This window comes from Hipposideros armiger, unplaced genomic scaffold (genome assembly GCF_001890085.2).
Source record: "Hipposideros armiger isolate ML-2016 unplaced genomic scaffold, ASM189008v1 scaffold_49, whole genome shotgun sequence".
Lineage (NCBI taxonomy): Eukaryota > Metazoa > Chordata > Mammalia > Chiroptera > Hipposideridae > Hipposideros > Hipposideros armiger.
Window position 1 is genome coordinate 301403 of NW_017731399.1, and position 12597 is coordinate 313999.

Genomic DNA, 12597 nt, shown 5'->3' on the forward strand with positions numbered 1-12597 from the left:
CCCCCCCCCCCCCAGGAGACATATCAATGTCTGGAGACACTTTGTTGCCACAACTGGATGGTGCTATTAGTAGATAGAGGCATGGGGTGCTGCTAACATCCTACAATGCACAGGACAGACCCCACGACAGAGTTATCCTCCCAAATGTCAGTGATGTTAACGCCGAGAAATCCTGCTTGAAGGGGACCGGACTCCGGCTTTGGCTCCTCCACTTTGCAATCCTTTTTGCAATTATAGGTAACTTCATATTTGGCTTTTGCCTGATCATTGAAGAAGCAGGAGTTGAATTTGCTGATTGGTGCTAAAGTTATTGGCTGATCTCCAAATAAATAGTGGTTTCTATTAACTAGTGCATCAGGGTTCATTTAGAGAAGCAGACCACTGGGAGTGTATCGTCTATATGCCTCTGTCTGTCTGTATGGGATTCATTACAGGGAATTGACTTGACTCAAGTATGGGAGCTGGTTAAACAGTCTTTGGAAGATTGCACGGCTGGTGGTAGAGCTGGAAATCCATGGGCCAGGCATGGGGAAGGGAAGATGGGTGTAAGATGAGGGGACAAACAGGACAGGCTGGAGCCCAGGGATGTCCTGGATCCTGTGTTCGTTCTCACTGCCTCTAACCTTGATGAAGTGGGTGTCCTGCAAGAGAAGCTATCTGGTGGCCTTTGTCACAGAGCTGAACACAGACCTGGCCCAGGAGTGTGAAAAGCTGCAGGGGCATCCAGAGGAAAGTATAGCAGTTGCAGGCCAGCTGTGCCCCACACCAGCAGGGTTGCCAGCGGACAACCAAAGTGACTTCCCCAACCTCACAAGCATAAACGCTGGCTGCTTCACTACCACCCTCCAGATCTGGCACAGAAATCTCTCTTGCGGCACACCCTAACCGGAAACAGAGAAGGGAATTCTGGAAACTAGGTCAGCCTAGCACACTTCACATGTTACAAAGGCACCATCACCGGATCCACTTCCACAGAGAATGTGGAAGTGAAATGGGCCTAGAATCCATGCTTGTACAGGTTAACCTGGGCTGCGCTGGTCGTGCTGAGCTGGGAGGCTTTGAGCTCCTCTCCTTCAGAGCATGAGACGTCACTCTACAATTTTGGGATGAACTACCCACTGTTTTGGTCTAAGGTGTTTCCTAGACTTGAGAACTTCCATGCTTTTCATGTGCTGGAGACTTGGCTTATAAAGACATTGAGAGAGTGATGTAACAGCCCTCCAAAAAAGGGATTAGAGAAGCCATTCACAGAAGGTCACATATGATTCCATTCATGTGAAATATCCAGAAAAGGTAAATTCATAGAGACAAAAAGCAAATTGGTGGTTTCCAGGGGCTGATTGGGAGTGTGGGGGTTGGAGTAACATCCCAACGGATCCAGGGTTTCCTTTGTTGAGGGAATGAAAATGTTTTGGAACTGGAGAGGAGTAGAGGATGCACAGCGCTGTGAATGGACTGAATTGTTCACTTTCAGATGGCTTATGTGAATTTCACCTCAAAAAAAGTTAATTTAAATGCAGATTAGAGACAAATAGTTTTGAATTACGATCTCAGTTTCACCATTGCTATAAATAGATTGGAGTTTTTAATATCATTGATTTTTTTTCCCAGCTTTATTGAGGTATAATTGACAAAACTTGTATCTATTGAAGGTGTACACATGATAATTTGATATACATTGTGAAATTATTATTAGAATCAATATATCCATAATTTCACAGTTACATTTGAGTGTGTGTGTATTGAAAACACTTAAGATTTATTCTTAGCAAATTTCAAGTATACAGTATTATTAGCCATAGTTACCATGATATACATTAGATCCCCAGAGCTTACTCATCTTATTGATTTCTTAAACACAAAAGAAAGGGGTTTGAAAAATAACTCTTTGAGTAGTGCTAAGATCTGTATGATATTCCAGTCTGCAAAAAATCGAGAAGTCCAGAGCCTTCTATTGAGAAAAGGAAGATCCCACATGCGCTGGTGTAGTAATGCTCCTAGGAGTCGTGAATGGAATTCATGTCCTCATGTTGCAGGTGGGGAAAACCTCTAGGTGAGGCTGGCCCCTTTAAGACTCCGAGACTGAAGTAATCTGGTAGCTAAGGAGTCATAATGACAGTTTTCTAGAGTAATTCTCCCTGGAAGTAGAGTTCTTATTCTAGAGGACCAGATGTAATGGGGAGTGGCACCATCTTCTCAGTTGGGTTGGTGAGAGAGAGATGTAGATGGGCTTATACTTCTCTGGGTTCATTTTCTAAAATATGGATGTCTGTGCTCTAGACAAGGGACTATGACATTTATTTTGGGTTCTCTGTGGGGAACGCAGAGTTTAATGAAGGAAGGATTTCTTTGACATGTGGTCTAAGTGTGCAGTCCTATTTCTAAAACTTAGGAAGGAATGGGCAGTGGGCAGTGGGGGAGAAGGTCCTGGCCCAAAGCACCCATGAAACCCATTGCTAATGTAAACACGTCTGCTGAAAGAAGGACCTCTGGCCTATGTGGAGGAATATTACTTTGGATTTTTGTTCAGGTTTTTCGTGAATCCAGGTATTCTCGAGTCAAGGGCAGTCAGTCAGTGCTCCTAAGGGACTCACACTGAAAACAGGTGGATGAGACCTGCAAGTTTGGAACCGCTGACGCCCACCACCACGAGAGCCTGTGGCTTGGGCGCACACTTGGGCATAAACTCCCTCTTCTTCCAGGACAGGGAACCAAATTGATTGCTATCTGTTGCTGCAGGAGGTGGTGGCTTGGAAATGGACATGCTAGAGGACCTTGAGTCCCTGCAGTTTGAGTATGAGATGGAAGAGGAAGACCGCAACTGGCTGTATTTGCAGGGTCGTTTTCGGGGGCTGATGATCAAGGGCTGTGCACATGCAACCTTCTTCTGCAAGCTACTTTGTAAGTTGAGGTAAGCTAGGTCTCCAGGGTCAGACAGATGGAGAAGGATCTGACTGAAGAATTGAATGACTTAAACTTCTTATTTTGGAGAATAACTTTGGCAAGGGGTGTGTTTTCCTACCCACAGTCAGTTGCTCCTGGTCTGAAAACACCAGGGAAATGCATACCAGGGTCCGTTGGCTGTGGTTCTGTAACAAAGCATGAATTAGTAGCGATTTCCTTTCAGTGGGTAGATTGATTAAATGATCAATTCATCCATCATCCATCCATCCATCCACTCATCAAGATGACCAGCTTGTCTTCCACATCTACTAATAACTAGCCATTCTATGGCTATTGACTGAAAATGAGGTCAGTTCCTTCTTTTGGGGCTGAGCTAATAGTGGAATACTCCCTCACAGGAAAGCCACTGGGGACTTTGGGGGTCCCTTTGGCCAGATGACTTGCTTGAAACCAGGAATACTGATTTGCATAGATGCTCCCAGTCCAGTTTGGCTTCTGATATCTTTGTACAATGTGGCTTCAGACACTTATATAGGAGGAATGTGACAGCCAAGTACCTAGGTCTAAGCTCCTGGATTCTGTAACTCTAGGTTACTCTTGAAGCATTTGTCGCCCTAGTCTATTTCTCAGTTTACTTTTTCTAAAATTATGTTAACTCCTCAATGGTGGGACCAGATCAGAATTGAACATGTGATAGACATAGCATATATCCAAGGAGGCAGGCGGCTCAATGAGTTTGCTGATTGGCTGATAAGGATGCACAAACCTATTGGTTGCATCCAAGATGAGTGAGTGGTGAGAAACCAATATATGAAACTTCCCGGAGGTATTTTATGTTTGGAAGGATCAGGCACTGAGAGAAAACACTTTTTCAACCATGAGAGAAGCCTTAGATAGAATATGGCTTGTGATGCTTATATGGAAACTCTAGAGCTTTAGTCTTTAAAAACACCAATTTTCACAAAAATGCAGAACAAACACAAGGTTGTCGTATAACAACATCCAACAATGCCTTATGTATTCAGAGGTCAGACTTTGTTCATCTTGGGCAAGGAAACACATCCAGAACCAATAGTAAGTGAACCTCAGGAAAGAGAGGGCTCAAATCCTTGATCCTCAATTTCTCAGGTCTGTTTTCCCTGATAGACCATTTACTTTCATAAATCATATGTTTGAAAAAAGCTAAGTTACCTGGTTTGCTGGATCTGTGCGGAACTGACATAGCAAACTAGAAAGAGTAGGTGTGTGGGGGTATCGTAGGAAAGGGGTATGTTCATCCTCATAGAAATGAAAATTTTCCATCAGGAGGAGCGCACAGGAAGCGAGGAACAGTGTTCCAGGATGATGGATGACAGCGGCTGTTCACGATGACGGTCCTGAATCAAAGAAATGGTTTACCATTCAGGCAGTGTATTTAAGAAGGCAGGGAAACGCACACCACATGCAACAAAGAAAATGGTCATTTAAAAATGTTTTGAACAAGTTTTGGTCCTTTGATGGAGTATGTTTTACTTTCTGGAAAATTTACCCAGGAAGAACATTTCATTCCCGAGTGGTGCTGGATGAGTGGCATAACATTGGAATGCCTTATCTCTGAAGTCCTTACGGTGCCACCAGGCTGCCATGTGAGGAAATTCAAGCAGGAAACTCCAAGAAAAGCTCTAGGGTGAGCGTGTATTTACACGTGTGTTTATGTGTTCCTTCTCCAGACAATCATTACATGAGAAGCAGACTCCCACAGATCTCGTGACTGGATCTCTTGATGACATTCCTGATGATGATGATTTAAAGGTGGGCATCATTGGAGGCGGCCACCTTGGGAAGCAGCTGGCTCGTGTACTGCTTCAACTTGTCCCCATTCCTGCTGAGAGGCTGCGGATCTCCACTAGGAGGCCAGAGACCCTGGGTGAGGAGTGGTGTGTGGTAGAAAGAGGGCGTGGGTGTGCTTTTTAATGTCGATGAGGCCATTTTGAGAGGGGAAGCCTTGCGTGCAGCAGGCTGCGCTCTTAGCTTGCTAGTCCCTAGACAAGCTAGAAAGGTGGTTTTTAAACTTGTTCCTTAAAACAACTTTTCTTCTCCACTTAAATGTTTTATAGCCATCTCTCCTCCCTGTGCCTGTAGTGGTGAGATATCTTTCTGGGTCTTTGATACAGAGAAGCTTTCCAAACAGAGTACAGATCTTCTAACTGGACCAGTTAGAGTCTGGTGGGTGTAACCAGTTCCAAATATTTGGCCTTATGTTTTTAAAAATAACCTTTAGTTAATTTTAAAAAGTGTTTTGTAATGATTCCATTTAATAATCCGTGGTGATAGAAATCAGAACGGTTGCTTCCGGAAGACTGACTGAGAAGGGGCCTGAGGGAACTTTCTAGGGAGATGGAAATGTTTTATATATTGAAAGAGGTATAAATTACATGGATGTATGTATTTGTCAAAAATGATCAAATTAGGGCCGGCGGAGTGGCTTAGTTGGTTGGGAGTTGGCTTGGGAGTGCGAGCTCTGAGCAGCAGGGCTGCCGGTTCGGTTCCCACATGGGCCAGTGATGCTGCGCCCAAGCAGAGCTGTCACTGAGCTGCCAACATGTGGCAGGATGGCTCTGTAACAACAAGGTTACCTGTTCGGTGGTGGGCTACGCCCACCCGCAACTAAGACTGAACTCAACATCTTGGGCTGAGCTGCTGCTCGGATGGCTCAGTAGATAGAGTGTGAGCTCTTAACAACAGGGCTGCTGGTTCGACTCCTGCATGGGATGGTGGCTACGCCCACCCGCAACTAAGATTGAACACAGCACCTTGAGCTTGGAGGCCACGATCTGCCGACAGGCAGCCAGATGGCGACTGGAGTCCTCTACAACGAAGACTGAAGAACAACAACTTGGCTGGTCCCCTTCCCCAATTCCCCAATGCTGTTCCCCTCCCCCAATTCCCCAATAAAATCTTTAAAAAAAAAAAAGATCAAATTATATACTTCAGATCTGCATGTTGCACTGTATGTAAATTACGCTTCAATAATTTTTAAAAGTTATTGAAGAATAATACGTATATGCATATTATAGAACATTTATAAAATTACTCAATAGGGAAGTAAATAATAACTACCTATAATCCCTTTACCAGGGTTATCATTTTTTTACCGTTTTTTTCTCTCATCAGATTACCATTATGTAAGTAATTGATACTATACAAAGTTGTTTGTATTCTGCTTTTTTCACTGAATGTATTATGAGCATATTCTCATATTGTTTAACATTTTTCAAAATCATGATTTTCAGGTTGTATAGTATTATGAAGTATGGCTGTATGCTAATTTATGCAACTGTGCTCTATTTAGTTGGATTTCCTTGTGCATAATTTTTAAAATAAAATTACTGGGCCAAGAACAGGTACAGCTTTATTAAGACAGAATTTGTATAATAAAGTGCACATTTTGGAAGTGTACAATTTGATGTTTTGACACATGAATACACCTGTGAAACTATCAATAGTATCAAAGTACTGAACTAACTTATCCATCACCCTCAAAAGTTTCCTTGAATTCCTCTCTCTCTACCTCCCTGCAGGCCCCCACCCAGGAAGCCACTGATCTGATTTCTGTCACCATTGATTAGGTGCATTTTCTAGAATTTTATACAAATGGAATCATACAGTTTGTATTTTTGTTTGGTCTGACTTGTTTCACTTCACATGATTATATTGAACTACATCCATGTTGTTTCATGTTTTGATATCCTTTTTATTTCTGAGTAGTATTTCACGGCATTAATATTCCACAGTTTAACTATTTATCTGTTGATGGACATTCAGGTTGTCTCCAGTTTTTGGCTAATGCAATGAACATTTATGTACAAATATTAGTGTGGAAAATGCTTTAATTTTTCTTGGGTAAATATCTGGGAGTAGAATAGATGGGTCATATGGTAGATATATTTAATTTTTAAAGAAACTTCTAATATAGTTTTTTGAATTGACCTCCAGAAAAGGTTGTTCAGTTGTAAACTTTCACCAATATTGTGTAAGAACACCCATTTCACTACACGCTTGTCAATTCTGGGCATCTTTTTTAAAAATCACTATTTTATTTATTTTTATTTTTTTCATTTTAAGATATTATTGGGGAATTGGGGGAGGGGAACAGTGTTGGGGAACTGGGGAAGGGGAACAGCCAAATTGTTGTCCTTCAATCTTAGTTGTGGAGGGCACAGCAAGCTCAGCTCCAAGTCCAGTCGCACTGCTCAGCTCAAGGTGCTGTGTTCAATTAGTTGCAGGTGGACATAGCCATCATCCCATGTGGGAGTCAAACAAGCAGCCTTGTTAAGAGTGCATGCTCTATCCACTGAGCCATCCAGGCGGCAGAAGGCTCAGTTCAAGGTGCCAAGTTCAGTGTTTAGTGGCAGGCAGGTGTAGCCCACCATCTGGAACAGGCAACCTTGTTAGGAGCACGTGTTCTCACCAGCTGAGCCACGCTGCCACCTGTTGGCAGCTCAGCGGCAGCTCACTGGTTTATGTGGGAATTGAACCGGCAACCCTGTTGCTCAGAGCTTGCACCCTTGAGCAAGCTCTTAACCAACTGAGCCACTTGACCTGCCCTAAAATCTCTATTTTAATGTGCCTTTAAAATTTTTCTTGTTTTTAGTACATCTTTTGCTGATAACTAGAATAGTTGAACATTTTTTATAGGTTTATTGCTATTTCAACTTTTTGAGTTCTTTTTGTCTAATTTTTCTGTGGGAGTGCCTGTATTTTTCTTATTGATTTGCAAATGTTCTTTCTATATTAAGGAAACCTTTAAAAAAAATCTTACCACTCAAGGCAAATTTTAAACATCTCATCAATAGGATTGGTATATATGTTATTTCAATAAAATATATGTATTCTTTGGGAAGCAATATGTTTATTAATAATAAAGTTACAGTTTTTTAATATCACTGCATGTTACATAAGGAAGCAAGAATTCAAAATGCACAGCATCAGCGCTTATGTACTTTTGAGAACCACATATTCCAAAAAATTGATGTGCATGTTTTCCAAATTGCCTATCTGAAAGTACCTGAGTACCCAGATAACCTCAGCATCAAATTTATCATGTACTCTTGGTGGTTTAGATATGAAATGACCTCTCCAAATTCTAATATTCTCTTTTTCGATAACATTTAAAACATATTACCATATATGACTTTACGTTTTTACTTTTGAAAATACATACCACAAGTATAACCAAATGATTCACTATCAAGGGGAGTTTTTATGCAACTACGTGATTTATCACATTTCTCTCTACCTTTATAAATATCTTAACATTAAATCGTGTATACTTTATGGAAACTGTAAGTATATTTCCCCAAACTCCTCCCATCCTCTGCCCTATTCTCTTCCACTCTCTTAGTTTTTCCTACCAACTCAAGCCAGTTAGCTGTGTGGCTTTGGCTCAGTCACATAACTTCTTGAGGCCTTAGTTTCCTCATCCATAATGTAGGCATTATACTAGCCTCTGCCTCATGAGCCCCTTGTGAGGATTTCCTTAGATAATACATACAAAATACTTTGTACGTTATCTGGCACATGATAAACCTTCCGTAAATTGGAGCAGAAGGTTTCTTTCAGATTATTTGCTTCCTAAAGCAAATGTGAAAAATTCCAGCATTTGGTCTGAAAGTAAGGTAAGGATAAATTATCTTACAATCTCAAGCACTGCTGCGGTGACACCGGCTGCTGTGTCACTAGGAGTAGGGCCCTGCTGCGTGGCTTTTAGAAGGCATGAGGAAATCTCTTCTGATTTATGTGGCAACAATACTTGAGATAAAATCATTGTCATCCTCTCCCCACAGGTGGTGTTCAGGTCAAACTCCTTTGTACCGTGATCTTCCTGTCTTCTTTTATCCCTCCCAGACGAGTTGCAGAAACTGGGAGTCCAGTGCTTTTACCATAACTCATGTCTGGTGGGCTGGGCCAACGTGATATTCCTCTGCTGCCTGCCATCTCAGCTGCTGAATATCTGCTCCGAAATTCAAACCAGCCTTGGAAAAGCCTGCATCATGTACAGCTTTGTATCTGCTGTCCCAATACCCAGGTATCTTGTGAGGGTGAGCACAGAACCGGCAGAACGCTTGTCTCCTCAGCGCTGGCTTCTGCCTCCCACCTCCTCCCAGCCCCTACCTCTTGGAGCTGGTTGTTCACACTGGTGAGGTGGAAGCAGCTTCCTCGGCAGAAGGACCCAGCCGGCCCTTCTAATGGCGTCTTTCTCACTTCTCCACCAACTGCACATGTGGGTGGGAACTTTCCTTTGATGTGCAAATGTTTAGAACTGCAGCAGAGCCTTCCACTACTTGAAGCTGACTAGTGTTCTCCTTGTGTATCAGTGGGCACGGAAACCACCAGTCAACCGCATGAAGAGTGATTGAGAGCGTGTGTCAAATATGATGTTTGTACCCCTAGTGCCTAGCCCAGAGCCTGGCAAGTGATAACATCCAGTGTTTGTTAGGCAGATGGCTGAACAGTCCGACGGATAAGTGTGCCCTCAGCACTGACCCATACCTACGTGCGCGCTGAGCAGTGCTGGTGCAGGACTGCGGTCTGTTATTGGGGTTGGGTGTGAACTCAATGGGTCATGTGGCTTATTCCAGTCCTGGCACTGCACTCCCTGTCTTGGTGGCTTTATTTTCAGGTTGAAACTCCTACTGAAACACACCAATATCTTGCGGCCTCAGTATCAGTGTTTTGAAGGTTTTGCCACCAGCTGGGGGGCCAATAAGGAAGTTATAGCTGCTCTCCAAGATCCTATGATTCTTCAGGCTACCTGCCCCTTCAATCCTGCTGGTAACGGCTCACCCTATTTTTGGCACTCGTTTGAAAATTACCTTCCTCTTGACCTGATGCTATCTTATTAAATCCAATCCGTGTGTGTGTGTGTGTGTGTGTGTGTGCGTGTGTGTGGGGAGTACAATCTAGATAGATTCTCAGCTATATAGGAAGTTTTCTTTGTATTTTGTTTTTAATTTTTCAGTTTCTGATGACATACAATATTATATTAGTTTCAGGTGTACAACATAGTGATTAGACACTTACATAACTTATGAAGCGATCACTCTGATGAGTCTAGTACTCACCGGACACTATACCTCGTTACTACAATCCCATCAACCATATTCCCTGTGCTTTACTTTCTCAGCTATTTAGGTGTTGTATGGGAACGGCTTTGGTGGCAAAAAGCAGTCGCTATTAGGGAAAGCTGAGACGTCTGACTATTCAGACCTTTTAAGGATGAACTGGAAACGACCAGAGGGGAGAGCCTATTTCAACAGGAGATTGCAGGGGCTGGGACTAAATGGGTTTTCCCTGCTCTAATCTTGCAGTTTCCCCTAGTGCCTTCCCCTTATTAGCAAGGACCCTTCTGGAGTTTCCTAGGGAATGCTTTGGCCGTTAGTCATGCCTGTCCTCCCGTGGCAGGGTCAGCACATGATGTGCTATCAAGGACACAAACAGGGTTCTTGGTCTAGGAAGGAGTGCTTGCTTATCTTGAGGTTCATAGGACCAACCTGTCTTGGAAAAAAGGTGGCTGTTCACTGTCTGGGGTTTGTCCTGGGTTCCCTGTAAACCTGTTTGGTGGTGCTAACTGGTGTTTCCCTGTCATTGGTGTGTAGGGGGAATAATCCTCAATATCAAGTGGTTGGAGGGTGTGTTCTATGCAGCCCTAAACATCTGCACAGAGAAGGCTGTGCCGCATTTACTTGCGCTGCAGCTTCTGAATGAACTCTTCCTCTCCGTGCACTCCGAGGACTGCCAGGAAGAGGGGGCATCCTGCCCACAGTTTCAGCTGCAAGATTTTGTCAGCAAAGTCTACGCCGAGAACCTGTCTCGGAAACGGTAAGGGAGCCAGCCGGCCTCTCTCCTTCCTCCCACACTGCTGACTTAGCTTCTGCTTTATTTTCTTCTTTTCATGTTATCTTTAAAATTTTGTAAAAATACATTCTTGTCAGAAGTCCAGCTAACAGAAAAGTAAAAGCCCTCCTTTGCTCCTCAAGTACCATTTCGTGGGTTTTACCTCTAATGGTTTTAATATTTTTGTCTTTTTATTTATGCATTTACAAACATATATTTATACTGTCATTATAATGTGTATGCATATCTATATCTATATACACATTTTAGAAACGAGGGGACTATATATATTGCATTTTCACTTACTGTGTCGTGGATACATTCTGTGTTAGTACAATCCTATCTATTTCATGTATGAGCAACTGCACAGGCATCCATTGGATACATTTATTTAATTAAATTTATTCATCCTATTTCCTCTTAATGGTGATCTAGTTCCCCCTGCCCCAAATTTTACAGAAAGGGCAGCAGCAGCGATTCTTGTACTTATTCTGCATACTTGTATCAGGATTTCTATTGGATGAATAGCTAGAAGAATATTTCTGGGTTAGAGATTATATATATTTTACATTTGATAGATATTCCCGAATTGCTTATTGAAACGTGGTGCTTATTTTCATTTCCAACTGTCGTGTATGAAAGTGCCATTGCCCTATAGCTTCATAACTAGAAGACCAATCTTTTTAATCTTTGATAATCTAATGGGGAACCATTGCTGCCCTTGTTACCAGCTCTCTTCCTTGTCACTAAATTCACTGGACACTTTCAAATCTTTTTTTTTTTGGCCTTGACTATTGAACATGCCATCCTTGTTGAAGCAGTCTCTTAGGTTGGCTTTCCTCCTACCCTCGTGTTCTCCTCATTTTCTTCCTGTCTCTCCAGCCCCTCATTTGTCAGCTCCTCTTCTGCCCTATCCTTAAATCTGGGAGTTTTCAGGGCTCTCTTAGTCCTAGGCCTTCTTTCCTTTTCATTGTACGCTTTGTTCCTGGGCGATCTTTTCCCATCTGGGGATTTAGGTTGCCCTCTTTACACTGATGGCTCCGACTGTCTCTAGCCTAGCAGTCAATTCTGCGTTCGTTCTCACCATCTCCACTCAAACTCGTGTCCAAAAGCATACCTGCTCTCACACCTGCTCAGTGTTTATCTTCTTACAAGCTTCTCCACCAGCTGTTCCCGCCAGCACCCTGGAAGTAATCCTTGTTCTTCCCTCTCTCTTTTGTATTCTAATTAATTACCAATGGGCTGTGATACACTCCCAGTTTGGGAATTATCCTGGGGTTCCCCTTCACCTCTCTCTTATGTTGCATCTTTTTCTGGATCCCTCTTTATCTGGTATAGTTTCTTTTTTTTTTTTTCGTCGTTGTTTTCATAGTACTGGATCAGGTCCTCCTCCAATAATTTCCTGACAAAAGGATGCATAGGAAGTAATTTTTAGGCAGTATGTCTGAAAATGGTTTTATTTTAACCTAATATTTTATTGAGAACATAGCCAGGCATAGAATTCTAGGTTAGAAATAATTTTCCCTCTGGGCCGGCCAAGTGGCGCGTTGGTTAAGAGCTGGCTTGGGACGCCAGCTCTGAGCAGCAGGACCTCGGTTCAGATCCCACATGAGGGCCAGTGACGCTGCGCTCTCTACAGCTAAGATGGTGAACAACAGCTCGACCTGGAGATGGGCTGCCGTGAGTCGCCCGCGACGGCATAGGTCGCAGTGGGGCTGGCCGGCAGCGGGCATGTACTTTCGTGAGCTGCTGTGAGCCACCGTGAGCAGCCGTCCAATGGCCGGTGAGCGACTGTCTCGCCCGGGGAAGAGTGCAATA

The 12597-nt window shown here is 43.1% G+C and overlaps 2 protein-coding genes across 2 annotated transcripts in view; one reads left to right on the top strand and one right to left on the bottom strand.

Annotated features, from left to right (window-relative positions):
- NOXRED1 (NADP dependent oxidoreductase domain containing 1) overlaps nucleotides 1–12597 on the top strand; it is a 19122-nt gene that overhangs the window by 2237 nt on the left and 4288 nt on the right. Inside the window, exons 2-6 of the mRNA XM_019640341.1 lie at nucleotides 2740–2911; nucleotides 4614–4810; nucleotides 8791–8971; nucleotides 9566–9717; nucleotides 10542–10764. Coding sequence (XP_019495886.1) covers nucleotides 2757–2911; nucleotides 4614–4810; nucleotides 8791–8971; nucleotides 9566–9717; nucleotides 10542–10764 — 908 coding nt within the window. The 5' untranslated portion in view covers nucleotides 2740–2756. The remainder of the gene's footprint in view (nucleotides 1–2739; nucleotides 2912–4613; nucleotides 4811–8790; nucleotides 8972–9565; nucleotides 9718–10541; nucleotides 10765–12597) is intronic.
- SAMD15 (sterile alpha motif domain containing 15) overlaps nucleotides 11503–12597 on the bottom strand; it is a 17412-nt gene continuing 16317 nt past the window's right edge. The window contains exon 3 of the mRNA XM_019640338.1: nucleotides 11503–12181. Within this exon, the coding sequence (XP_019495883.1) occupies nucleotides 12146–12181 (36 nt within the window). The 3' untranslated portion in view covers nucleotides 11503–12145. The remainder of the gene's footprint in view (nucleotides 12182–12597) is intronic.